This window comes from Bicyclus anynana, chromosome 10 (genome assembly GCF_947172395.1).
Source record: "Bicyclus anynana chromosome 10, ilBicAnyn1.1, whole genome shotgun sequence".
NCBI classification, from domain to species: Eukaryota; Metazoa; Arthropoda; class Insecta; order Lepidoptera; family Nymphalidae; genus Bicyclus; species Bicyclus anynana.
Genome location: NC_069092.1, coordinates 11,360,472 through 11,371,558, shown reverse-complemented (window position 1 = coordinate 11,371,558; position 11,087 = coordinate 11,360,472). Strand labels below are relative to the sequence as shown.

Below are 11,087 nucleotides of genomic sequence, written 5' to 3'. Positions count from 1 at the left end.
ATAAATCACAAATGTTGTAAACCTTTGATTTAAACCCACGTCTTACTAGACACGGGCATAAGTTAGTTATTTCTGCATATCGTCTCCAAAGAGTAAAAAAATCTTTTGTAGGTTTGGGTGTACTCTTCTATAATAAGATCCCCAAGACTGTGAAGGACCTGCCAATGCATAGCTTTAAGCAATGTGTTAAAAAACATCTACTTAGTCGAGGGTACTACAACATTGATGAGTTCCTTAATGATAAAGATGCTTGGAGGTCGTTGGATCAGCTTCCACCTTCACACAGAAAGTAAAACTATAAAAAATGTAAACAGTAATTGTTATTAATTGTAAATTATAATACTGTATGACTTTTTCAAAAGAGCAACTGTTGAGTTTCTTGCCGGTATCTTCTCAGCAGAACCTGCCTTCCGAACCGGTGGTAGAATCTTTACAAATAGTCAACTGACGTGTCAAAAGTGCTTGTAAACTGAGCCTACTTGAAATAAATGATTTTTGATTTGATTTGATTTGATTTGACCTACTCCCTAGTTTTCAGTTACCGAAATAATTAAAACAAATGTCCAAACACAGAGAAAATATGAAGTATTTAAAAATTGAAAGAGCAAAGGTCGTTCGGGTGTACACTTCTTGACCCGGACTATTGCTCGACCTACTTCCAACAGAACGACTGTCTAGACAGACGATCCCGGGATGATTTACTGTCAGTGAGCTGGTTTTAGACGACCGATATTGCCAAGTAATTCAATTTACGTGTAGAACTTTGAACCTATTTTTGTAAAGTGTTCACCTAAAGTACTTTGAATGACTTGAAGAACTATTCGCAGTGTTTGTACTATCATTTTATCGCCATGTTCATATCTGCCACTATGCAGCATTGCTGTAAATTAGTCTGGACTACAGGGACCTAACATGTTTTGCGTAGAATTTTTTGCGACGGATTAAGGTAGCCCGACGGGAATCGGCTTGCATGAACACTTCGCCGCTGATATCTACATACACACTAATTACTTGTACATATATTTTCACAAATTCACGTATTTTTAGTGTGATAATACTATTATTACAATCATAATTTTAGTGCCAATTATTTGATAGAAATATGCAATCTCAATCAGCAGTCTGCGATTATCTTTACCTATATAAGTCAGGCTGCCCTCAAAATCCAACAAAATCGACAATGAAATGAATATCACCGCCATAATAGCTAAAGCATTTGGCTAAGGCCGTCGGGACAGTGTGGTAGAGCGGGGCTTATTTCCGCTCACCGACTTCAAGCGATTATGCACTTCATCTCCGCCACAGATAGGGTAACCAGGTCGCCAAACCTAAAAGCCGGACAGATCAGCCATTTGACTGGACATTTGGGTAGAAAGGTACGACAATTTTTTTTATGTAAAATCAAGCTTTATGGATTCATCATCATTATCAACCCAAATTCGGCTCCCTTCTGAGCTCTAGTCTCCTCTCAGAATAGTGAGGCGTTAGGCCAATAATCCACGCTGGCCCAATGTTTATTGGCAGACTTCACACACGCACAGAATTAAGGAATTTCTCTGGTATGCAGGTTTCCTTACGATTTTTTACTTCACCGTTTGAGACACGTGATATATAATTTCTTAAAATGCACACAACTTAAAAGTTGGAGGTGGACCCGGACCGGATTCGAACCCACACCCTCCGGAATAGGGGCAGAGGTCATATCCACTGGGCTATCACGGCTATTTTGATTATTGACATAAATCTTGTTAAATTCTAGTAAAATAATAAATAAAATCGAATGCCAAATCAGTCTTAGTGGGTACTTTATTATTAATCAGTCAAATCGTCATAAGACAAAATTATATTCTAGATACTTAAACCTTTATCAACATATTTATTTTTTTCTTACATATACTATAATGACTGTTATATTTTATAATGACTGTTTTAGCTAAAAAAAAGTGCGAAATTTAAAAGCTTAACAAAAGTTGCACAAGCCGGACACGGAATCAAAAAGCCTACCCATGTCCAGCTTTTTCCGGACGCCTGGCCACACTAGCCACAGATTACAATTTGAGAATTCATGAAAATGTTGAAACAATAAAAACTCTTTCGTGCTTGTATTTACTGCTCTCGTTAATTTTATAGCGGCGATTTTTTAACAAACAGCCTCAATACTCTTAATTGTAACATACATTTGCTCGGCAAAGGCTTTCTTTCTTATAGACGAGTAGGAAATTGTAACACACCTATAAATGTTACCACCTTTGTTGTAGAAAATAAATGTTACTTGTTATTTAGGTACAAAAATAACCTTCATCCTTATAAACATGACATTTTTGACTGAAAATAATCCGTATTTGTATATTTCAGTAAGACTAAATATAGTCTGTATTTGTATTTTTCAGTATTTTACGGTTCAGTACTTAAAAGGGATAAACAGAACCCTTGTGAGATCAATTAGTTTTTTGTCTGTCTGTCTGAATGAATGATTGGTATGGTATTCTCCTTACCCTTGACAAAGCGTATGCAAATCATAGTTAGGGCGTGAAAGCGTAACAAACAAACGAAATCACTTTCACTACTTTAATATAATTAGATATTGCCCGTGGATACATTCGACTACACATAGTTCTAAGTTCCGATGGACGTTGGGGTCCCAAAGTGCTGGAATGACGACCCCGCACTACTAAGCGGAGTGTTTGTCGACCTCCCACCAGGTGGACTGACGACATCAAGTGAGTCGCAGGGATTCCCTGGATGCAGGTGGCTCAGTATCGTGATGTTTGGAAGTCCCTACAAAAGGCCTATGTCCTGCAGTGGACGTCCATCGGCTGACATGATGATGATGATATACAGGAAGAATTTTTTTCAAGTACGGATATTTTTATATTTTGTACATAAACAAAATTTAATGAACACGTATTTTTTCTTTTTTTTTTTAACTCAACAATAACAAAGTTATCGTTAGCTAAAGTTTAAACATTTAAACAGAATTTGAGGGTCACCCTATCGCTGTACTAAGTAATAGCACAGTAATAGGCAACTACAAAATCAGCTGGTAGGTACTAGGTTAGCGAGCGCCCGCGCCGAGGGCCGTTGACCTTTCTACGTTTATTTTTGTACCTATTATTTTTTATAATAATTAAAGGTCGTCACTTTTGAGTTGAGTATCGATTTTCCCTTCATACTTTATTGGGCTTAGGACCATCAATAATGCGTAGTAATAATAAAAATTATAAACTTTCGATTGGAATAATGAAATACAAATGATGATTATTATTACGCAAACTTTTACATTAAAGGATGATTCGACTTAAATGCGCAAGCGACGGCAGATTGTCTGTCACTGGTCGCCCATCGGCAATTCGGCAGGCATCCTCAGGGATTTTTCGATCCCCTCACCCCTGCCACCCCCGTCAGCCGAAGCCGAAGCGATATGACTACTGCCGGTATTTCTTTGTCGGCGTCTTACAAAGTGCCGCCAGCAGTTGCGCAGTTTGTTTGGGAATGTGTCCATTATTTTGTTATTTCTGAGACATAAATTGAAAAAAAAAATTACATAAAATGTATCGAACTGTTTGTAGATTTATGTTCTATTAATGATACAGAACCACGAAAAAAAATGTCCGCACTAAAGTCCGAATCACCCTGTATATAGAAGATTTTGTATATCCAGGAACAAAACTATTTTCTGAATAAAATATATCTTATGTGTAAGCGATTCCATGATGGTTGAGCAGTTAAAATGAACAAATTATCTTAAATTCACATTTCTAATACTAGAATAACATTAACGTTTACAAAGTAATTTATATTAAAATTCACCTCATAAACGTCTGTGTAATTAAATTAATTTGATAAAAATCTCCCAATGAATCCACTCAGAGTACAGTGAAATAGATCGTGGAGATTACACTCAGTTCCAGCTATTAACATACGGAAGGTTTACATTCAGGGACGGGGAAAAGTGGTTTTTAATCAACTCGGAGCGCTGCGGCTTCAGTACATTTAATGCAATGGAATTAAACGGATGTCGTACGAACTTTATTATCCAACTACGAACTGGGTAATGTATTTAACACTATTCGAAATTCAATCGCCATCCGGTCGAATTTGAGTCAACATCATCACCATCACACAGTGCCATCCCCATAACGGAATTTGGCATTTTATACATGCTAATTTGTATCTATCGCTCTCTGTCTATAGTATCGTGTTAGACAGGGAGAAATGAAGGTGAAGAGAATACAGAATAGCAATGCTGATCGACTAGCATGCTCAATAAGCAAACCTGTTCAGACGCGCTAAAAGCACGCCCCCTTCCACCCGCGCAGCAAGTAGCATGCTCATAAATCGCACGACTGTTGATTCTTGAGCAAGCTCGAAATAAGCATGTTCATTATTAGCAATGTTGCGATACACATGCTAATAAGTAGCAACTGCTAAGTAGTAGCATACTTTCGTGCTTGAAATGAGCATGTGTAACAGTAGCTTAATACCTATAACGGTAATTCCTTACCGAACGAACTGACACAAGTAGCCTTTTTGGAATCTAATTGAAATATAGAAACAGACAGACCAAACTTGTTAAAACAGTTCTACTCGTATATTAAGCATTGTATGGACACTTTTATTTATTGATACACATATTGACTGGATACAAACTATTAATCAACTCTCCAATACCAACCCAGAGACTAACGTTGCCAAAATCCTTGAACGAAGTTGAAGTAAGTATTACAATGTGAAAGCTTTTCATTATACTGCCTCGCCTTTTATCTTGGCATGTTATGATTACAATGAAAATGTTATATGGCAAAGTTAAACGCCTATGGCCTTCATATAAACCATGACATACTAATAAATATCACGTGTCTCAAACGATAAAGGAATAACATCGTGAGAAAACCTGCATAACAGACAATTTTTTTAATTCAATGCGTGTGAAAAAGTCTGCCAATCTGCATTGGGCCAGCGTGGTGGCCTAATCCCTCTCATACTGAGAGATTGTATATAATGACGAGTCCTAAGCATACGAATTGCGTCTGGTACAGCATCTATCCTTTACAAGTTAACCCTTGACCTTGTAGATATGTTTCTGTGCCTTGACTACAATCTCACCTGATGATAAGTGATGATGCAATCTAAGTTGGAAGATAGCTAACTTGTTAGGAGTATACACGACATCGTACCGAAACGCTAAATAAATTGGCGGTACGTCTTTGCCAGAGTGGTAATAAGCCACGGCCGAAGACTCTTAACGGCCAGACCTGGACCAATTAATAAAATCTCAATCGACCAAGCCGTGGATCGAACCAAGGAATGATCTTGTAAATCCACTGAGCACACCACTGCGCCTCGAAGGTTGACGCATAAGTAACGAAGGGACCATTATTCCAAGGGTGGAACGTTTGGATATGATATTAAATAATTTTATCTCTCGTACGCGTCTTTAGCACCTTAAGCTTTTACATATTTTATATAATCGATGCTATTAAATTTAAAATTTTAACTATTCATGACTGAGTGAGATGTGTACGAATGAAACACGGCTTCGTGCATAACTGTTTATTCAAAACCTGCGGTCGCGCTGGCCGACACTCACACATGCAAACTGTGTCGGCGCATACATCACAACTCTTCCCCCTCTAGTTTGGGAACCTGTGTACAAATTTTATACATTACAATTAAAAGTTCAACAACCAATTCCCATTAAGTTTCTATTTAACCTACCTTACTACTATACTAAGTTACCTTTACACTATTTACACTAATTTGTAATCAAACAGCTTTTTTCTATTTCTTAACCTACGAGTAGGCCGTGGTTGAGCAGGTGGGTCGCCTGGCACTGTCACACTGGGTGATTTGCCAATATCCAATTTTTGTTGTTCAACTAAGTCAGATGACGTAGCTGGCGACCCCTCTCCTCGCCCTTCGTTCCTATCTTCCGTCTCCCCCTCCATCTCCCCAACCTCGCTTAGCATGATTGGGCAAGCACTCCCAGTACTCTGAACTTCCACACTTGGAACACCTCCTACTTCTGCTGGAAGCTCTTGAGATGGCGGTAGCGACAGATCCGTACTGGATGAGGATGGTGACAGTGATGGCTGGCTAGGCCCCGTATTATCACAATAACTCTTATCATTACTCTTATCTACTACTAGTTGATCTATGTGACGCTTACAAGTTAACCCTTGCTTTTCCAGTTTAACTAGATACATTCTGCTACCCAAACTTTCCAATATTACTCCCTTATGCCAAATAGGTTTTCTATTTTCATAACATCTAGCCCAAACTTTTTGTTCTATTTCTAGCAACCGACATTTATTTTTTTCTTGTGTTGGTTTATGCTCCCTGACACTACGCGGCGGAATGATTAGATCTAATTTGCCGCGTAAGTTTCTACCTAACAATAACATTGCAGGAGTGACCCCTGTCGTACAGTGCACTGTGTTACGGTATTCAAATAAATAATCTAACAATTTTTCATTACCCCTAGTTGTGGAAGATTCTATAATTGATTTAATCATTTTTTTGCACGTTTTTACCGAATTTTCAGCCTGTCCGTTGCTGCAAGGGTGATATATGGGTGAAGTAATGTGCTTAATACCGTTCTCTAAACAAAAACTTGTAAACTCTTGTGACACTATTTTTGCATCATTATCCGATACCAGAACATAAGGTAGGCCATAATGAGAAAATAGAAATTTTAATTTAGCAATTAGCGACCTACTGGAAGTACCGGCCGTCATTTCCATACACTCGAGCCATTTGCTATACGCGTCTATCACGACTAAGTAATCCTTTCGGCCGACCTGCATATAGTCGAAGTGCAGCCGCTCCCAGGGCCCGGCGGGGCGCGGCCAGGGCGCGGGGGGCGCGCGCGCCGGCGCAGTTCTCGTCGCTGCGCACACACTGCACGCTCCGATCAGCTGTTCGATGTCAAGGTCAATGTTCGGCCACCACATGCGTGTGCGCGCGGAACATTTTGTCTTAACTATTCCCTGATGCGTTTTATGTAACTCTCGTAGTAGTGTTTCCCTATGTACGGCCGGCACGACGACGCGATGTCCTCGTAATAGACATCCGTTTTCTATATCGAGATCATTGCGACAATTAAAGTATGGTAAAATACTTCTACATTTTATTTTACGCGGCCATCCATACTTTAGGTATTTTGTTACTGTAACTAGAGTTTTATCTTTTTCGGTCGCTGTTCGTATATCTCTATATGTTACCGGTAGACTATTTAATTGCATAGCATTTATTGATAGGCAACATGCGTGCTCCGCCCTATTTCGTAAATCGTTTTTTTCTATTAGCGGCGCTCGTGAAAAATAATCGGCCACTTTATTCTTTTCCGATGAAATATACTGAATTTCGTAATTATAAGCCGATAAAATAATAGAATATCGAATCAACCTAGAAGCCGTCATCTCAGAGATACCGTTCTTTTTACCGAATATTGCCAATAAGGGTCTGTGGTCGGTTTTTAACACGAAAGGTTCTTGTCTCCCGTACAAGTATTGATGGAACTTTTGGACTCCAAAAATTATACTACAGGCTTCCTTGTGTAATTGGCTGTAATTTTTTTCACTATTTGATAACGATCTGCTTGCAAACGCCAAAGGTCTCTCTACCCCATCGTCACCTATCTGTGCTAGTACCGCAGCAACCCCTACTGGGCTGGCATCCACGGTGAGGATGAGACGCGCGCTTGGATCGAAATGAGTCAACACGCGGTCTGATGTTAGCTCACTCTTAATTTTCGTGAATGCCTCTTGTTGTCGATCTCCCCACTCCCATCGCGCATCAGAACGCAATAACTCGTGAAGTGGACTTAAAATTGATGATGCATGCGGCACAAAATTCCTATAATAATTAACCATCCCTAAGAAACGTTTTAACTCTGTAACATTACTCGGCTGTGGCGCGTTACTAACAGCTTCTATTTTCTTTGGACATTTACGCAAGCCGTTTTTATCAATGATGTAGCCCAAATAATTTATACTTTTTTGAAAGAAAGCACATTTATTCTTTTGTAATTTTAACCCCGCTTCCTTCAACCTTTGGAATACTAATTGTAACCTTTGTAGATGTTCAGTTTTATTAGACCCGGTTACGCAAATGTCATCAAGGAAAACCGAAACACCGTTTATCCCTGCTAGTAAATTTTCAATAGCACGTTGGAAAATTGCCGGTGCATTAGCTAGTCCAAATACCAGACGGGTGTACATAAAAAGACCTTTTGTAGTGTTCACGGTCGTTAAGTGTTGAGACTTTTTGGACAGTTTAAATTGCGTATACGCTTGACTACAGTCTAATTTAGAAAAATATTCACCACCTCCTAATTTCACAAATATCTCCTCAATTCGAGGTAACGGGTATTGATCAATATGAATATCTTTATTTACGGTCAAGGAGTAATCACCACAAATACGTACACTTCCATTTTGTTTACGTACCGGAACAATGGGAGTAGCATATTCGGAGTACTTTACTGGTACCAGTATACCCTGTCCTACGAGCCTATTTAATTCTGCCTCCACCTTATCCTTTATCGCAAAGGGTAACGGTCGTGCTTTATAAAACTTGGGCTTAGCACCCTCTTTCAAATGTAGATTTACTTCAAATTGATTGAAACATCCTAGTTCCTCCGTAAATAGGTCACTGAACTCTGATAATAATTTTTTGCACCTGTAAGTCATGGGCCTGCTTCAAAACAATGTTATTGTTATACGTTGATACCACAATATTAAAATTGGCCATAAAATCACGCCCTAGTAATGGTGGACCTCCCTTTTTAATAACATAGAATGTTAATTTTTTTGTGCAATTTGAGTAAGTTACTTGAACGTCCACACAGCCCATAGGAGTGATTTTGTGTCCGTTATAAAAACAAATCTTAATAAAACATTTGCTTAAGGTTAAATAAGAAAAATATTTATAATACAATTCATCCGAAATAACACTAGTGCTCGAACCGGTGTCTAGTTCCATATCTAAGCGTACATTATTATTAATTAACACCGGTATTAATATAGGATTATTGTTTACGCACCTTAAACTGAATACCTGACATTCTTCGCACGACCCGTTACAGCCGTCCGATACATTTTCTTCCGGCATTGATTCTATATGCATATTATTAACCTTTTGACCTTTTTTAACAGCACAGGCCTTAGAAATGTGGCCTATTTCCAAACACCGTTTACACTTGTGAAAACGAAAAAAACACTTTTCTGAAAGGTGATTACGTAGCCCACACGATTTGCATTTAGGACGCGCGTCATCCTCCGGCTCGGTGACAGCTACGTCTCGTCTGGTGCGTGGAGCGCGGCTACGCCACTTGCTGATGTTCCCGTGGTACAAAGGCTCCTCTTTTATACCAACTTCTGCGCCTTCTTGGCTCGTCCCCGTTGCAGTCGCCGCCTTGGACTTGCGTGCACACGACACCTTTTGTGCCAACTCCAATGCATTCGCAAACGTCAAATTACTCGCGTCTTTTTCGAAAAGGCGATCCCGTTCCGGTCCCAACGCCAACCCGAGTACAAAACGGTCACGAAGCAGCACATCCAACGCCTCCCCGAAGTTGCAGTACACTGATAGTCCCCTCAATCGGGCTGCAAAGTCTTCTAGTGCTTCTCCCGCCATTTGCGTGGCACTATAAAACCTATCTTTATCGGCAAACGTAGATCGTCGCGGCAAGAAATGCTTATTAAAAGTTTTAATTAACACATCGTATTCGGTTTCTTCTACGTTACCCGGATGCACCAAGTTGATCAGCAATCTATACGCGTCATCCGATAGGTGGGTTATTAACACGGCCCTTTTTTCTTCACTCGCTTCTATTTTATTAAGTGCTAAAAACTGTTTCAATTTGCTCCCAAACAACTCCCAGTTTTGAGCATTTGGTTCAAACATTGTGAGATTTCCAATAACTCCTGCCATTTTTTGCGCTTAATGTGGGTTGATTATAAAATACTCGTCGCCACTGAGATGTGTACGAATGAAACACGGCTTCGTGCATAACTGTTTATTCAAAACCTGCGGTCGCGCTGGCCGACACTCACACATGCAAACTGTGTCGGCGCATACATCACACTGAGCAAATGGATTTTCCTTTATAAATCAGGAGAGGAATTCGCTTAACATAAATCTAAGGATAACATCGCAGGTATTAGTACCGCTCAACCTCACCGTATAATATTCTACTCTCCAGAGATTTTCTGGATTTGTAACTTACTCTGTCTGTAATGCTTGTTTTGTCTATCACAATTTCCTTCATATTTTCCTCGATTTTCTACAACACGTTACTTTTTTGAAGGTTCCGTATTTCACAAAGAGGAAACGTAAAGTTTATTTTGTATGAAAGGTGATTTATATTTGTGTGTTCTTATAACTGTTTGATGAAAATTTGGTTGAGCCGTTTAAAAGTTCTGGGCGGTTAAAGTGGGGAAGATTAAGAGAATGTCGGCAAATATATTCGAGTGGGGTCTCAAATGACAGAGCACTGAAAGAGAAATTTGATGAGGGATTTACAAAATTTTCAATTTTATGTTATTTAAATCTATACAAATATTATAAAGCTAAAGAGTTTGTTTGAACGCGAACTACTCAATAACTACAGGTCCGCTTTGAAAAAATATTTCAGTTGGATAGAAGCAGGCGTTACTTTGCGGAACTTCATCACGATTATATAATGATTTATTTATTTTGCTATCATCCGCGAAAAGTCGACGAACCCATGCGACAACGTCACCCAGGTCCGACAAATGCACTTTGCAATTGCACGTTGTAGAGTCAACATCTCCTGAGGATGCTCCGGTTTCGGGGTGAAACGTACGTAGAGAGTATTTTGGTACTCTTACAGAAACGGGAACCACTCGGGTGAAACTGCGCGGCATCAGCTAGTAGAAAAAATTTAATCCGAATTTATTTGCAAGTGAATTGCATCGCACGTAAAAAAGGTTTAAAAGCTGACAAAGCGATACAACATTTATGAAATAATTTGGAACATTATGTAATGTTATGTCTGTGTGTGTTAATTAAGATTCGGGGCATTGTTACGGAAAACGGGCGAACAGGGACCGCGGGCGTCC

General features: G+C 39.3%; 1 protein-coding gene across 1 annotated transcript; it reads right to left on the bottom strand.

The window, feature by feature from the left end:
* Positions 1–5,538: 5,538 nt before the first annotated feature.
* LOC128198003 (uncharacterized) lies at positions 5,539–10,079 on the bottom strand. The gene is made up of 2 exons (XM_052883911.1): positions 9,047–10,079; positions 5,539–5,646 (listed from the first exon to the last, which is right to left on the bottom strand). Exons 1-2 carry the CDS (start codon positions 9,934–9,936, stop codon positions 5,634–5,636), a joined length of 903 nt encoding a protein of 300 aa, XP_052739871.1. The 5' UTR covers positions 9,937–10,079; the 3' UTR covers positions 5,539–5,633.
* Between the last annotated feature and the right edge of the window lie 1,008 nt (positions 10,080–11,087).